This window comes from Marmota monax, unplaced genomic scaffold (assembly GCF_021218885.2).
Source record: "Marmota monax isolate L192 unplaced genomic scaffold, Marmota_monax_Labrador192_F-V1.1 WCK01_AAM20220418_F8-fsc00168, whole genome shotgun sequence".
Classification (NCBI taxonomy): Eukaryota; Metazoa; Chordata; class Mammalia; order Rodentia; family Sciuridae; genus Marmota; species Marmota monax.
In genome coordinates, this window is record NW_026692492.1 from 2,659,661 (window position 1) to 2,677,791 (window position 18,131).

At 40.5% G+C, this 18,131-nt stretch overlaps 2 protein-coding genes across 4 annotated transcripts in view; both read left to right on the top strand.

Moving 5' to 3' along the window:
* Positions 1-18,131, top strand: part of LOC124092077 (zinc finger protein 709-like) — an 84,358-nt gene that overhangs the window by 47,571 nt on the left and 18,656 nt on the right. The gene's annotated exons all lie outside the window — the stretch shown is intronic.
* LOC131423167 (zinc finger protein 709-like) lies at positions 747-10,393 on the top strand. Its single transcript, XM_058579050.1, is given in 2 exon segments — positions 747-2,579; positions 8,973-10,393. A coding segment is annotated over 1 exon segment (1,128 nt). The 5' UTR covers positions 747-2,579; positions 8,973-9,216; the 3' UTR covers positions 10,345-10,393.

The window sequence follows — 18,131 nt, forward strand, 5'->3', positions numbered from 1 at the left end:
CCCCCCCCCCTTTTAAATAGATCCTTTACCACTTGTTTTAGACACTGCCCTCCAACTTGTGATCATCCTGCCTGAGCCTCCTGAGTCGCTGGGATTACAGGCCTGTGCCACTATTTCTGGCAAGAATAACACTCTTGTTTTGTTTCTGAATATCATACTTGAGGGGAAAGAATAGTCTTGGCACATCTTGTGTTCGGGTAAATAGCTGCTTTAAATGAAATAAGGCAGTGGGTTATTGGTACTAGGGATATTGAATCTTGGTGTACATCCCCAGCCCTTATTTGTTTGATTGTTTGTTTTGTTGATTTTGGCAGAAGTTATTTATTTATTTTACTTGGTTTTTACTACTTATACAATGCAGTAAAATGCATTTTGACACATCATATATAAATAGACTGTAACTTCTCCTTTTTCTGGTTGTACCTAATGTCCATTCATACCAGTCATATTGTCATTATGAAAATAGGATAATAATGTCTGATTTATCCTCTTGCCCTTTATCCCCAACCCTTTTAAATTTTATTTTCAGACAGGATCTGGCTATGTTGTCCAGCCTCACCTGGAACTTCTGATCCTCCTGCCTCAGCTTGTCAAGCTGTTGGAATTAAAGGCACTGGCCATTGTACCTGAAAAAAATAGTTTATTTTGACACAAATATTAATGACCATCCTCATGAACATGGATTTAACTTATCCTGAATGATGTATGTATCCTACTCTGGAAGAGATTACATTTTTTTTTTTTTATACCAGGGATTGAACCAAGGGGTAATGAAACACTGAGCCATATCCACATCCATTTTTATATTTTCTTTTGATATGTGATCTCACCTAAGTTCCTTAGGGCCTCACTAAGTCACTGAGGCTGGCTTTGAATTTAGCAGTCCTCCTGACCCAGTCTCTCAAACTGCTGGGATTACAGTTGTGCCCCACTGTGCATGACTGACAAGAACATTTGTAAAAGAAAGTTATGCCTGAATACATTAACCAAGTGCATTGGTAGGATCATCAGATGGGTGGCTACAGTGAAAAGGGGGAAATGTCTTCTGTAGGTCCGTTATTACATTGTTAGCTTTGGGAGATGGTGGTTATATGTTGGGTAAGGTTAGTAGTATATTCTTAGAAGTTCATTTGTTTGGAGAATTTTGGACTAATACAGAAATTAAGGTAATTGGCTTTGAAAGAGCTTAAGAGAGCCCAAGATAATTTGTGCCAACCGTACAGAACCCTGTCTTATACCCTCATAGTGGTCTAGTTCCCCAAAGTCAAGTGGTCTGAAGGTTCATTGATACAGAGCAAGTTCATAGAGAACTTCAGTTCACACCTGCGAAAATCTTGTGCTTCTTGTTTATCTTTTTTAGGTATTGACACCAAATCTGATTTTCTCAGCCAGGTTTTCTTTGGACACCTCAGAGAGTCCTATATTCACAGCCACTATCCTTTCCTCGGGCTGCCACCATGTGCCTGCAGCTGTCCTGTGCCCTGCATGGTACAAGGAATTTTAGGCCCTGAGTCAGCTCTTCTTAGAGGACACCCTAAGGTGTGAGGTACAGCCTCTTGGGGAATCAGATGTGGGCTTGGGCCTAAGGAGTGTCCTGGAACAAGCTTCATCTAGACAACTAACTTCTTAGGATCTTGTTTTCCCCAAGCCCTGTTCCCATTCCTTGGAGACAGGTGGCCAGTCAGCCTGTGGATGCTGGTGCTGAGGGGCCAGGTCACCAGTGATTCCTGACCCTTGCATTCTCTCACAGTGTGAAAGAGCAAAAACTCACAGAGGATAAAATCCAAACACCCCAATGCAGTGCTGTGCAAACCTGAAAAGCCTCATAGTCTGGAGTCATGGTCCAGGTCTCCCGGGAGAGTGACCATGGAATGTTTCAGTGGGCATGACCAGATGTGAGAATGTCCCAGCTGGCAGGGATCTTTCCTGACCCTTGAGCCTAATAGGTTTGCTCCCTCAGCATCAGCCATTTCTGCGTTTGTCAGTTTGAAATGATCTGCTCACTTATCTCAGGCCCAAGATTATTTATTCAAAACCAAATGATGAAATATTATGAAAGAGGGAAGAAAGAAGTAGATTTATGAAAAGTACATACATTTCTATTTATTAAGAATCCAGATTTATGGCAAGTTGCAGTAGTGCACACCTGAACTTCTTGCTGCTTCAGAGGCTGAGGCAGGAGGAGGATTTCAAGTTTGAGGACAGCTTTACCAACTTATGGAGACTTTATACAACTTGGTGAGACTTCAAAGACTGGGATGTATTTCAGTGGTAAACTGCCTCTGGGTTCAGTCACAGGTATTAAAAAAAGTGCCTTGTCCTTGGGCCACCCCTTTGGGAGCTGGACTGTTAGCTTATGAAATTTGGGAGTTACATAAATACTCTGTCTACAGTCATTGTGATCTGTACAGGATTTTGACTAATCTTAGATATGGTCTGGTATTTCCATTTTCAGAAGTAGTTTCTCTTAACTTCACCAAAAAGCACAGCACATCTGGCCCTGGATTTCACAGCATGCTCAGGGTTTTTTTTTCAGAGATTGCAGATCATGGGGAAGTTCAGTCTCTTTAATCTGCTTGGTAAGAAATCATATTGTGTTTCTATTGATTTTATTGTATTTTATGCTTCTCATTTGTACCTTTTCTATAATAATCATTTTTGTCATTCATGAGATGTATTTTAGTATAGTTTCTTTGTGGGTGTGAGAGTGTGTGTGTTTGTGGTCTTCTTCACATTGAACCCAGGACCTCATGCATGGTTATCAAATGCTCTACTCTTGCTTACTCCCCAGCCCAAGACAATGGACTATCATTGATTTATTTACTTATGTATTGAGTGCTGGGATTTAATCCAGGGACTTGCTCATTCTTGTTATCCTTCAAAAAACAGTTTCAAGTTTGTGAAAGCATTTTCTTGGTGGGTGGGTGTTTCTCTAGGGATTAAACCCAGAGGCATTTGACCATTGAGCACATCCCCAGTGTTTTTTATTTCTGTTTATTTATATATTTTAAATTTTGTTTTAGTAGTAGATGTACAGATTACCTAATTTTGCTGATTTTTTTTTTTGTAGTTCTAATTTTCAAACCAAGTATCTCACACATGCTACTCATGTGCTCTTTCACTGAGTGACAGCCTCTTTCCCCCATTTTCATTCTTGATTAAGAGCAAGTCTCACTATATTTCTGATGACTTTGCTATGTTGCTGAGACTGGCTTCAGTGTTGTCATCTTCTGGCCCTGACCCCCCTAATTACTAAAATTTGAAGTGCACACCACCACACCAGGAGTTATAGTGACTTTTAAAGATAAGTCACCCATTAATCTCTAAAAGGAAACAGTATTGAAAATAAGTTTCCCTGCTTTTCTTTATGGTTTTGATATTTGCATACATAACTCTTCCTGTTTCCTTTACTCTTGCATTATTATGGACAAGATATTCAGCATATAATATTGTTTCTCATGTATATATTTATGAATATTCCACAGTGTGGTAGTTAATGCACTTCTTTATTAAATAAAGTTCATTTCTTAGAGCAAATGTAGGCTTATATAGTATATTAGTGTTCTCTAGATGAAAGGAATTGAGAGGAAGTATAATTACAAAAGGGATATTTATTAGATTGTGTTACATGACCAGAAGCTGGGTCATCTGCAGACTTGAGAGCTAGAGAAGTAGCAGATGTGCAGTCCAAGATACTGAAGGCGCAGTACAAGAGGGATTGATGGTGCTACCCTAGCCTGTGATCCAGTGCTTTTGGAAATTCCCTGGAGAATCCCTGGCAGAATCTGCTTTGAAAGAGTGAAGAAGGGAACTTTGATATTTTCAGGTGATCACAGCAGCAATGGAAGAGCCATTTGAGAAGAATCCAGCTTGCTCTGATGCTCCTGCCTTGTTCTTCCAACTTTTATTCCATCCAAGCCAGTGTCCTATTTCTCCACTTTGCTATCTCACATGCCAATCCCTCCTAGACACACCCTCAAGGACATACCCAGAAGCCTATTAAACATCCATATCTCCTAATCTAATCAAGGTGACAGTTTTTTTTTTTTAAGATGGATCTTGTTCTCAGTGCTGCATATTATGTTTACTATTTTTATTATTTTTTTTTAAAGAGAGAGAGAGAGGAGATAATTTTTTAATATTTATTTTTTAGTTCTCGGCGGACACAACATCTTTGTTTGTATGTGGTGCTGAGGATCGAACCCGGGCCGCACGGATGCCAGGCGAGCGCACTACCACTTGAGCCACATCCCTAGCCCCTCAAGGTGACAGTTTAAGTGAGCAATTAAACATAGTATCATACACCTCCCTGCAGCTCATAGCCTCCATTATTTTCAACATCTTGGACTTGGCATATAGTTCTTTTTAGTTATTTTTTGATTCAGTTGAATAATGTTGTGGAGGTATTTTGCATTTATGATCATGGGAGTAATTCATAGCTTCCTCATAATTTTGATAATATTGTAGCATATGCCTCAAAAGAAATTAGAAAGTGTTTACTCTGTTTCTGCATTCTAGAAAAAAATATAAAATTGGTGGCTGTTCTGGAGTGTGTGTGTCAGCCTGTATGATTTCTAAGAGCCATACCTTTCACTTTTTTGATGGGATTACTTATTGAGTCATTTTCTTCAGTAGGCAAGGGCTCATGTGTTTTGTGTATTTGTCTCTCTGTGTAAGTTGTAGAAGGTGGTCTCTCTCAAATTATTGGACCAGTTCCTCTAAGTTATCAGATTTGTGTGAAGCACATGTTCATGATATTGTTGAAGAGCCCATGGATGGTAACACTGGCTAGTTTAATCCTAATGTGTAGTTTTTTGTCCTTGGTTTTCTTATTTGTTTATTGTTATTGTATTTCTCATACCTTTGTTATATTTATTTACTTTGATGTGGTGGAAAGGATTGAAACCACTGACTCACTGGTGCTAGGCAAGCTCTCTACACTGAGCCATAACCTCACTCCTGTCCTCTGTTTCCTTAGCCACATATTAGTTTGTCAGTGATGCTGATGTTCATGAAGAACTTGGTTTTGCAGACTGCTGATTTCTTGATTGTGGTTTCACCAACACCCTCTGTTTCCTGCCTGTGCTTAATTTACACTTACCTTGCTCTTCGTTCTCTGCTTTCCTTAAATGCCAGGTTCAATGGTTGCTTTTATCTCTTCTTTTCTGGAATGTGCTTTGGATGCTGCAGAGACCCCAGTGCACCATCCATGCTTTTTTTCCCATGTTGGACTCGTACATTTTATTTTTCTCAACATGGTCAAGTTTGCCCCTTAGTCACCTCTTCCTCCTGTGTCTGTTTAGAGTCCTGTGTTGCATCTCCCACTTCTTAGTGGTTTTCCAGCTGCTTCTGATGTCATTTCTGAACTTTCATCTTCTTTGAGCATACTTGGGATTTCACTTGCATTGCACACTTGTTGAGGTGAGGTTTATGGCTCAGAATGGGGCAGGTTCTGGGGAGTTTTACTGTGATTCTGAGAAGGCTGTGTTTTTCACTGTTGACTAATGTCCAGTGAAGCCCTCCTGTCTGTTGCTCCGCTACATGGTCACAGACTGACTGAGTTGTGGTGATGTCTCCAAATGTAGCAGTATATTCTTCATTGTCCTGGGAACTTTTGTATGTCTCTGCCTGATGTATTTTGGTTTTGTTTTAGGTGCATGCATACTAATAATTAAGACACTTAAAAAAAGTTTAGCCTAGGGCCACCACAGTGGCATATCCCTTTGATCCCATCAGCTCAGGACTCTTAGGCTGGAGGATCCCAAGTTAAAAGGTATCCTCAACAACTTAGGTGCTGAACTACTTAGAGAGTTCCTCTGTCAAAATAGAAATAATTAAAATAGGGCAGTCGATGTGGCTTATTTTTTAAGCAACCTTTGGTTCAATCCTTGGTACAAAATATAAACAAATAAATGAATAGGAGATTTAGCCCAGGGATTCTGGAGTCTTATCTTACTCAAGAATGGTCAATTTCATATGTTTTATTTTCCATTCATGAGTTATGTTTTCCTGTATGTCAGTATTCTTTGTACTTTTTTTTTTGATAAGCGAATGAAAGTGTGTTTCTTGGGGCTGGGGTTCTGGCTCAGTGGTAGAGCGTTTGCCTAGCATGCATGAGGCACTGGGTTGGATTCTCAGCACCATATACAAATAAATAAAGTTCCATTAACAACTTAAAAAAATGTGTTTCTTTCTTTTCTCCTATAATGTGGGTCCTGCTTGTTGAAGGCTTCATGCCTTTGTATAGAGACTATGTCTATGAGCTATGTTTAGTAAATATTTTGTGTTCAGCTCTTTTGAAAGATTTCCCTGAATGCTAGGGTCATTGAACAGAATGGAAACTTTACCAGTTTCAGAGATGGCAGGCTCTGGATTTGCAGACTGACACCCAGGAGCTGTGCTCTCTAACATTTCACCATGCAGGCTAGCAGCAGCTTCAGGTACCTGTAATGCAGTAGCACATGCAGCCAACAAAGTAGCAGGGAAAGAACAATCCCTCTTCAGGTTGAGCATAGTAAAAGTCCCTAATATGTCTGAGCTGAGTCTTTAGGCCATTGACAAGCTTATTTTCACATAAGAAATATAAAATTCTCCCTCCAATGTATTGCCCCAGCTCCCTTGCCTGGATGTCCTCAAAAGTTTTTATGTATAAAAGTAAAAGTCCTGCTGTACTCAGGGCTCAGGCTTTGGAAATTTTTTTTCTGGGCTGTGGTGCCACCAATAAAGTATTGCTGCTAGATCTCAGTGTCCCCTGGCCTCATTTCTCCATACACCAGAAACTAGAGAAGAAGAGTAGAAACAGCAAATCCTCACTTGTCTGGTTTTTGTGGGTAGTTGTGCTGGGTCCTCTGCTTTAACACACAGTGGTGCTGTCTAAAGCTCTGCTGTGCCTTTGCTCTGCAGAACCCAGCCTGTGAGCAACCACTGCTGAGCATGAGTGTCATAGACCTCTCTGAATTGTTTCCTCCTAGTCTGTGAGCTTCCTTCTTTCCTCAGAAATCTCAGTGGTTTTATTTGGGGGAGCATACTGTGCAGTGAACCCTCAGGTGCTTAACCACTGAACAAAATCCCCAGCACCTTTCCCCTTAACTTTTTTTGTTAACTTTGATTCAGGCTTTTGCCAACTTCCTAAAGGCCTAAATAAGTGCTAAGACTGGCATTGAACTTGCCAGCCTCCTGCCTCAGCCTCCTGAACCTGGGTGTTTTTGAAACCTGGTTTCTAAAAGAAACTCTCTGAAGATTTCTTGATCAAATTTTAGGTGGTGGTTGTGGGTAGACAATAATTTGCTGTTCTTGCCAGACACAGGTTGTTTGTTTACTTGAATCCTTCTAATGAATTCCTGCTGATTTTTCACAGTGATCACTTCTGACGTAGATGAGTGAGAGTTGGTGTTAAGACATTAAGATATTTCCATGGTGATATTAGTAGGAATTGCCTAAACTTGGATAAGATGTGCTGCATGTGGTCTGGAGCCAGTGACCAGGCTCTCACACTGAGATTTCAGGCCAGTGTCCTGCATCAGAGAGGGTCAGTCTGAAGGGCTAGTGAAGGTCACACCATGCTTGCTGCTCTGCATTCTTCTATGTCTGCTTCATGTAGCTGTTGGGAACCTTTCAGGGCTTTGGGGCATGATGACATTGTTCTGATGGTTCTGCTTGTGTTTCCATTTCTGTTCTACTTCATGGCAGTACTGAGATGGTTCCAGGCTCCCAGTTGTCATTTTGCTATGAGTTTTTAATTTTTCCCTTATTCTCATCAGTATAGAATTGTATAACTTGCTCTTTTGCAAAACTAAGTTTCCACAGGTGCAATGGTGCATGACTGTATTCTCCTTAGCTGGGGAGGCTGTGGCAGGAGAATCATAAATTTCAATGCTGGCCTCAGCCTCTCACAAGGTCCTGAGCAAGTTATTGAGTACTGTGTCAAAATGGCATATGTGGTGGGGATGTGGCTCAGTCATTAAGTGCCCTATGTTCAATCCCTACTTATTTTTCTCTAAATATTTCTAACCACAAATAAATAAATATCATGAAATTTCTTGTGAGCTCATTAAAAGTATTTTAGTGTTTCACATTTGATTGTATACTAAATGGATTTTTGTCTACAAAATTGAGGATGTAGTGCCTTTGGCCACCTGGATTTCAGTTTGCCTGGATCATTATGTGATCTGTATCCAAGACACCTGTTTTCACTCATCTTTCCCTCCTGTGAAGGCTGAGAGCACTCTAAGGTAATTGTGCTCACAAGAGAAATTCTTAAGGGAGTCTGAGAATGGCATATAATTTTTAAAACAGATCAACCAAAGAAGTATGCACAATTTGAGAAGTATTTATTCTTATAATATTTTTCCCAGAAATATATACTTAGCTGTAACAGATATTCAGTCTTTTCAAAGTACTTGACATGCCAAAAATATATGAAATTGCATGTGAATATCACTATTTGGATAATCACCATAGAGAGGCTGCATTGCAAAGGATTGTTTCCTTTCAATCTCTTGATTTTCAGGCAATTTGAACATATCAGGAAACCTAGCCTTTACCTGATGTTGGTAGTAATGTAAGCCTAGGACCTACAAATAAGTATAAAATCATGAATGAATCAAGCATTGATAATGTGCTGGTCATTCTTCAAAGAAGCCATATGGTAAACTTCAACGGCCAAGAAGATAGTGTGGGGAAAGTTTCAATGTGATCCCAGTTCTTTACTGGACAAAGAAAACTTTTAATAGAGTAAATCCAGGCTGGGGATGTGGCTCAAGCAGTAGTGCACTCACCTGGCATGCGTGCAGCCTGGGTTCGATCCTCAGCACCACATAAAAACAAAGACCTTGTGTCCGCCGAAAACTAAAAAATAAATATTAAAAATTCTCTCTCTCTCTCTCTCTCAAAAAAGAAAAGAAAACTAGAGTAAATCCTTGTGGTTGTTATATGTGTGCCAAAGAATTCATATGCCCTTCATTCCTTCATAGGCAGATCACATCTCAGAAGCCATGTGAATTTAAACAGTATAGGCAATCCCTGATTTCTCTCAAAAGTGTTCAGAAACAAGTGTTAACAAAAACTGGAGATGGACCATATGAAAGTACAGTACGTGGGAAAGTCTTCATTTCCAGTGACATTCAAAGACATGAAGATACTCATACTGGGTGGCAACGCTATGAATATCAACAATGTGGTGAAGCCTCATCTTCTCCCACAGGTGTTCAAAGACACATGAGAACACACAGTGGAGGTAAACCTTTTCAATGTGAAGTATGTGGAAAAACCTTTCATTTCTCTTCTTTATTTAGAAGACACGAAAGAACTTATTCTGGAGAGAAACTCTGTGAATGTAAACAAGGTGGTCAATCCTTTATTTCACACTCAAGTCTTCAAAGGCACAAGATCCCACACAAGGGGAATGCACATTTCAAATGTAAGGTATGTGGAAAAGACTTTGCTTATCCCAGTTTACTTAGAATACATCAGAGAACACATACTGGAGAGAAGCCTTATGAATGTAAGCAGTGTGGGAAATCCTTTGCTAGATCCAGTAACTTTCACTCACATGAAAAAACTCATACTGGAGAAAAGCCCTATAAATGTAAGCAGTGTGGCAAAGCCTTTGCTAGATCCAGTAACCTTCAGATTCATGGAAGAACACATAGTGGAGAGAAGCCCTGTGAGTGTAAGCAGTGTGGAAAAGGCTTTACTCAGTCCTCTGACCTTCAGTCACATGAAAAAATTCATACTGGAGAGAAGCCCTATGAATGTAAGCAGAGTGGCAAAGTCTTTGCTACATCCAGTTACCTTCAGATTCATAGAAGAACACATACTGGAGACAAGCCCTATGAATGTAAGCAGTGTGGCAAAGCTTTTGCAAATTCCAATAACCTTCAGAGACATGGAAGAACACATACTGGAGAGAAGCCCTATGAATGTAAGCAGTGTGGCAAAGCCTTTGCTAGATTCAGTTACCTTCAGTCACATGAAAAAACTCATACTGGAGAGAAGCCCTATGAATGTAAGCAGTGTGGAAAAGCCTTTTCTACATCCAGTTACCTTCAGATTCATGGAAGAACACATATTGGAGAGAAGCCCTATGAGTGCCAGCAGTGTGGAAAAGCCTTCACTCAGTCCTCTGGCCTTTACTCACATGAAAAACTTCATACTGGATAGAAGCCCTATGAGTGTAAGCTTTGTGGCAAAGCCTTTGCTAGTTCCAGTGACCTTCAAAGATATGGAAGAACACATACTGGAGAGAAGCTCTATAATTGGAAGCAATGTGGAAAAGCCTTTGTTACATCTGTTCAGCTTCATTTACATGAAGGAACACATCATGCAGAGAAATTGTACTCATGAAAACAATTGGCAAAGTCTTCTGTTAATAAAGTTTCACTTTTAACATGTAGTCAGTTTTCTGTAGAAAAATTCTTTGAATGTGAAATGTGGGAAATCAGTATTGTCACAAAGAGAAGAAAGTACTACATATCAGAAACAATGAATCAATCTCTCTATCTATCTATTTATCTATCTATCTATAAATCATACTGGGGATTTAGTCTGAGGGCCCTCCATCACTGAGCCAGATTCCTTTTACTTTTTATTTTGAGACAGGGACTTGAGGAGTTCCTTAGTGTCTTCCTAAGTTGCCGAGTCTGGCTTCACATTTGTGATCCTTCTGCCTGAGCTCCCCAAGACTCTGGGATTAAGGGCATACATGACCACATCTAACTGAATAATGCTTTAAATGTAAAAAATTTGGAAAATCATTCAATTTTCCCTGGTGCCTTCAAAACCATTTCACTCACACTGGGGCAGGGGGGAATCCTCAGAATGTGGAGGATTGATACATCCTGTTAGCTTCCATCCCAGCCCTGCTTTCCTTCTCCTATATGAAAATACTCATGGAGAGACGCCCTGAGAATGTGATAAATGTGGGAAGTCTTCTAATTTTCCCACTTTTTTTCCAAGGACTGGGAAGATTCTTCTTGAAAGATTCATGTCAAAATGAATAAATTGTATGCAAATAAGAAATACAAAGGGCTCAGGTGTTCCAGTTTTGTTCAGTTGTATGAAAGGACTCAGACTGTAGAAAATCCTGTGGATAAGCCATGTGGGGCAGTATGCAGCTTTCACAGTTTCCTCCAAAGACATGAAAGGATTCACATCAGGGAAACCCTATTAAACAATGTGGTAGAACTTTCACCTTTCCAGGTTCTTTTTGAGTATCATGGGAGAACTCACTATGGAGAAAAGCCTTGTATATAAAAATGTGGTGAGACCTTCAGTTGTTCCAGTTTGTTTTAGACTTACTCATCAAACTTGAGGGAATTTTTTTTACTTTATTTTATTTTACTTGTTTTGGTACCAGGGATTCAGCTCAGAGACACTTAACCACTGAGCCACATCCCAGTTCTTTTTAATTTTTTTTTCAAATAGTTAGACATATTCTCACTGAATTGCTTAGGTCCTCACTATGTTGGGGAGGCTGACTTTGAACTTGTGATCCCCTATCTCAGCCCGGTTTTTCACTGGAATTAGTCATTCAACCCCTTCAGCAAGGAACATTTTTTTTTTTTTTTTCAGGAAACCACTGTATGTGTAAAAAGGGTGTGTGCCTTCATTTCTTTTTTGTCTATTTAGAGGTAATGAGGGTGCACCCTGGAGTGGATGTAGGGATTGTTTCAGCATGAAGATGTGAAAGCAACATGTTTCTCCCAGTTAAATATCTCTTCTTGTTAGATTTAATTTTTCTATATTTTAAGTTTTTTTTTTCATCTGTAGTCATCTCTCACATATTATGCCATAATAAACATTATCATCATCATCATCACCACCACCACCACCACCATTATCATCATATCTGGAGTACTTAGGCACTGATCACATCCCTAGATATTTTTATTTTTTAATTTTGTTTGAAGATCCTGGTAAATTCTTTTCAAGGGCCTCAGTATGTTGCTGAGGCTGGTCTTGAACTTGCGATCCTCATTCTATAACCACTGGGATTACAGACATGCTACCATGCCCAACTCCTGGATGTTTCTTGAAACCCTGATGTAAATCAAAATGTGCCTTTTTGTGTAGAATTTCCAAGTGTTAACTGGTTAAGAAGCAAGAATTACTTAACATACATAATGTGTTTATGTATATTAATGCCATTCAATTTCTAAGATTCTAGAATGATTCTGAGCATCATCAGAACATTAATTCACACCTTATACTCTAAATTTTTATTAGTCTGGTTGGACTAAACTGAAGTCCATTTGGAAAAAGTTTATTTTAGATAATTTTTGTTAAAAACAGGGTGGAAGGTCTGTTCAAATATTTAAGGGAACAGACTATTTCTATTAAGACCTTATGATAGGATGAAATTTAAGTAATCACAGTGTGTAATTATCAGATTTTTTAAAAACAATTTATTGTTCCCTCTGTGCACCAGGCATGAGCTAAACAACTTTGCAGAGTCACGGGGGCTATGGAACATTGCCTGGTGCTCATGTTCTCTAGAGCACAAGTGAAATGACAAAAGCAAACACCTGGGAGGTGAGTTTTGGCACCTACACATGCACACTCACACCCATGTGCACACACATACACGGGATCAAGTCACCTTTTTCTGTACATACCCTCCCTAGTGCAGTGCTTTCATCCTCACTGTGTCATGCAACTATTGATTTCTTTGACGTTTCTCACAATGTTGCTGCCCACTATTTTTTTTTTCTCAAAATCAATTGTTCTTTTCTGACTTCACAATTTAATTGTGTCTTTATAAAGTTTTATTACAGATTATGTATGTTAGTTGAGGCTTCTCCACTCCAGCCTTAAGTACAGATTGGTGAAATGTCTTTTCCTTTCCCCTTTGCTTCCTTCCCTCCTTCAGATTTCACCAGGAGTGCTCCACCACTGAGCTTCACCATAGCTCTTTTGTTGTTTTCTGAGATGGGTTGAGGCTGGCCCTGAACTTTTGCTCAGCCTGCCTCAGCCTTCTTGCAGCTGGACCATAGAATTGTGCCCTTGTGTGTCCTGCTGCTGGCCTCTTTCTTAATGCCTGTTCGGTCTGTGGATGACTCTGGGACCACCACTGTGTCACTCCTGCTTGTTCTAAGTCTCATGTGTTGTGTTGTATATAGGCACGTTAAAGAGCATTTAAAAAAATGTCATTTGTATTTATTGCTTCAAAAGGCACCTTCTCAAAATACTTGAGTTGCTTTCTTTCTCTTTCCCTTTTCTGGTGCCAGGGTCCCAATCCTGCCTTGTGCATGATAGGCAGGTGCTCTAACACCTAGCACTCCCCTATCTCAGGTGGTGAGTTTGCTGCTTCTGTGTGTGTGGACCCCATTACTGTCCATGTCAGTAGATGCAGCACTACAAGTCCTTATTTCACAGTTGCAGCTAGTCCCTTTCTTCTTGAAGGTTCTTGACATCAGTGAATTTTAAAAACTGACATCCACTTAGCTTCTCTCCTCATGATTAATATTAGGTGGAATATGCCAGAAAATCCAGGCTGGACTTCTCTCTGTGTTTAGGGTACCTCAGTAACCCTGAGAATATCATGTGATGATTTTTTTCCTACACAGTGTGTGACCAAAGGCAAGGTAAGGAGGGTCCCAGTCTGATGTCCTAAAGTAGTGGCACTCCCTTCTCCACCTCAGAATCTTAAATAAGCTTCTCCAGAGATTCTCACCATAGTTTTCTTTAAACACAATGTCAGGAAAACATTTTGCAAAGAACTCAAAGTGGGTTAGAACTCAGACTTGATGACCTTACTTCTCCTTTTCTGGTAATGCTTAGAAAACCTCTGACTAATCTCACAAATGGTACAAAAAGCACTTTCTGTGAACTAAAAAAGAAAAAAAAAACTTTATATAGACTCCTAGAAACAATGTACACCTCCACCCCCTCCCACTGGGTGTAAACAATGAAATTTCAAACTCGAGGTCCAGAAAATTTTAGGAATACCCCTCTAAGTCCTGCAGCTAGTAAGTTGGCTCCCTGAATATTCCCTGGGTGTCCAGCCTCATCTGCCCCACATCATTAATGGGACCTCCACTGGTAAAACATATCCCAGGTCATAGCCAGGAATTCTTGTTTGGAAATTATACAACAGGGTCTCTGGTGGGAATTCAGGAGCACTGAATTCAAGGTTTCCAGACACTTTAGAGCTGCAATCTTCTTACCCAGTGGTCATGGCCCTCGTGAAGTCCACAGTGGGTGCAGCACCCCGGACTTGGTCAGCACTCATGAGGGCAATACCATTCTCAACACTACAGCCAATAAATTCCCAGGAGTCCTGCTTTCCAGTGTTTGCCCTGTGCTGCAGGGGGTCCTGCATGTTGCCATAATCTTCTTGGTGTCCTTGCTATGCTCTGATGTGGTCATTCTACCAAGAAGGCCTGGAAACCACTGGACCTGGGATCTGGAGGCACTTGCACAGATGCCCATTTACTCTTGGCCTGATGACCTTCCTGTGCCACCACCACCCAGTCGTGTCTGGATCTGCTCTTCACTGTCACTTTCTTCCCTGCACTGCCTGAGCTCAGAGTCCCCTCATTCTCCACACTCACATTCATTTTCCTGGTGGCTTTGGTGATCACCAGGGACCATGCCCCCTATCGTGGGGCTCCTTCCATCCCTCTCTTTGCACAGGGTCACCCAGGTGTGTGCTGCAGGTATGGCATCTCCCCCTGCTGTGCTGCCTTGTTACACTAGGCCCCAGGGTCAACCTGGTGTGTGCCACAGGTGGGCATCCCCCCCTGTTCTGTGGAACCCTGGTATACTTGGCCCCTATCTCAGTATTCAGCCAAGAGAAGAAAGAGCTTATCCAGCAAGAACCTGCGTTCTGATCTGCTGCCAGCATGTGGTTTAAGTGACCTCCATTGACCTGTCCTTGGCCACTGTAGGGAAGACTCTGCAGGTGTACCTATTTGTATTTTGCTTCCTGAAACATGCCACCAGGAAGAACTGTGTCATCTCTGTGTGGCTGTGATTTATAATTTAAGGTTTTAGTCATAGTCTGAGGTAACTATAAAACCCATTCAGCCAAACATGAGTCCACCAAGTGGGAAAAGGGTTTGGGGATGCAGTGTTTTTGTTTTTGTTTTTTTCTCTCAATCATTTTTTGTTTGAATATTCCTTCTTTGGTGTTCCACATTAAGGCCTATTTTTGCTTTGACTTGGAATAATTTTTTGACAGCAATTTGCTTGTTTTGTCAGTGCCTAAAATATGCATGAGAATAGTAAAATAACCCCTGAATTTGCCAATCCCTAGAATTGATCCAAATAGCATTTGAAAAGGGTCTGCAGTACATGCTGTGAGAGGGCTATTTCTGCTTAGGCTAAGGGATTCACTCACCTGTCCTAAGGATTCAACGCATCCTGAGAAAAACCTCACCCACAACATATTCAAGAGTCATGGGTCTTGTGTGGTCATTGAGCAGAGTTTCTTATGTACTTGTCTCCAAATATTTAAGATGGCAAACATGATAGAGATCAGTGATTGTCACTGTTATCTTTGTTACCAGCCATTTGCTGAGTCTCTCATAGTGTTCATTTGGAAAGGAAGGTGAAAAGAGAGTGCTGTGGAACTTCTGATTTTAATAAATACAGCTTAAGCTATCCCACAGCATTTAGTCTCAAAAGATAGTTTTTGAAGCTCCCATGATTGCTGAAAACTTTCTGTCCACCTAATGAGACAGTTTGGCAGTTTTCTAATATTTCATCTTTGATTCAGTAGAAATATTGCATAGTGGCATGTGAGCACTTGATGCAGTCTGGACTGCTTTGTAATAAATCATTTGCCAAAGGCAGGAGTTACAGGCTTGTTACTGGCCAGCATGAAGCTCTGGAGTGAATGCAACTATGCTGGGGTGCGGGCATTCTCTGTAGGAGTTCAGCCTTGGTAAGTACATTAGTGCAGGAATCAGGCTGCTGAGAGGGCTACAGAATCTCCTGAGAGGACATGCCTACTGCTTCTGGGCAATAGAGTTGGCATGTGGGCTGGCAGGTGGAGGGCCACCTTCTGATGTGTTTGGGTGTGTAGCTGAGCCAGTTGGGAGGATGTACAATGATTTAAATGAGAATTAAAATATTCTTTGCTATACTGAAGATATTATTTGGCACCAAACACCTTAACAAGTAACCTCTTGGAACTTGAGTCTCATGTTTTCTTTCATGTATGCATTTTCCCACAAGCTTTTTTTTTTTTCTGAAGAGAGAAAGAGAGAGAGAATTTTTAATATTTATTTTTTTAGTTTTCAGTGGACACAACATCTTTGTTTGTATGTGGTGCTGAGGATCAAACCTGGGCCGCATGCATGCCAGGCGAGCGCACTACCGCTTGAGCCACATCCCCAGCCCTACCCACAAGCTTTTGTAGAGTGATGCTTTTGTGGAATAAACTGAGATGAATATGAAGAGGCTTACTAATGGTATAGCATACTAGAAGTTTTGAAGGCCTGCAGCAGATTGAAATTGCAACTGTTGTTATAATTTTATGAAAGACTGTGAAATTCTCAAAATGCTTGTGAATCACCATGTGCTATGGCACACACCTGTACTCCAAGTGGCTCGAGATGCTGAGGCAGGAGCATTGTGATTTCAAAGCCAGCTTCCAGGAAAGAGAAGCACTAAGCAACTCAGTGAACCCCTGTCTCTACAAAAAAAAAAAAAAAAAAAAAAAATAGAAAAGAAGGCTGGGATGTGGCTCAGTGGTGGAGTGCCTCTAAGCTCAATTTCTGGTACTCTCCACAAAAATTCATTAGGCAACAAGTTTTCATAAACTGTATGATGGGTGGATGGGCTCATACATTATATTGCTTTATGGGTTTTAAAAATATAGATATAGCAAGGGCCTTGACGGGAAGCTTCCTGCTCTGGGACATCTCAGTAATTCATAGTCTCACAAGCGGCCATCGTCTCCTTATCATGAAGTGGTTGTGAAATCCTCTGCTGTGCAGGAGTCTCTGAAGGTGCTAAGAGTTCCTGTCTTAGAGATTTTTGGTGGAGGAAATCCATATGGAGGTCTCTGATTTATAGATGATGTCACTGGGGAGATCAAGTGAGACTGATAAGGAAAAAAAAAAATGTTGCCACATGGTCAAGTGCAGCCTAAAAGATGTCAGATTTTCCTGTATTTAAGGAGTGTGCCAGGGACCCTTGGAGGATGATGTCAGCAATTTAAGATCAAACCTGTGCTCCTGGAAAAAGGGGAATGCTGTGAGTCTCTGCTCAAAGTCATTTGTGAAAGACTGATGAGTAGTCTGAAAATTTATTTGGTCTTTTCAGTGGTAAAAACAATTTGCAGTAGAATGCTATTGAAATAGAGAAAACAGAAAATATTAGCCAAATCTGAGGCCAAAATATATACCAGTTGTTGATTAGACAGGATTAGAAATTTAAATTATATTAGGTATTGGGTATTCATACTTACAGATGGGACCACATCATCAATGAGCAGTAGTGTGCCCCAGGCAAAAGTTAAGATAGAATATATCTGTGTTTCATTGTTTCACTGTGATGATTAATGCTACTGTGTTGAAATATTTCAGGATACCCAGATATAATTCTCATTTTTCCAGATTTAATGAACTAGACAATATTAGACTATTAAATATTCTGAGATCACTAACCCAGCTCTCTAGGAACTCAGTTTTACAGCCCAAAATATGCAATGAGGGGTGTCTTGAGAACTTACAGATAACAGGATTTTGGCAAGCATAACACAAGGGCAGACAGTAGGTTAATGAACTACATGGCTTAATATTTCAAGGTAGGGAATAAATTCAGATTCCAACATCAAAATTCATGAGGTGCTGAACAAGGAGCCTCTACCTCAGAGCAAAGACTATCCAAAGAACCCTGGTCCTTGGAAAGACCCACAGAGCACTCCTAGGTACATACCCACCCTGCTGAGTTGTTTGTCTGCAAATAACAGGAGAAATCTTCAGAGCCAGGTGTCCCTGACTCAGTCAGGCTAGGTGAGGACCCATAGCAACCCCCTAGCAACCACCAATGAGCATGAGACAGGAAAAATACCTGGGATGCCAGATGACCCTCCCTGTAGTTAAGGTGGTTGATAACATGTTGGGAAACCATGTAGTTCAATACATACTCCCCTTGTGGCCTAAATCAATCAGTTCAATGGA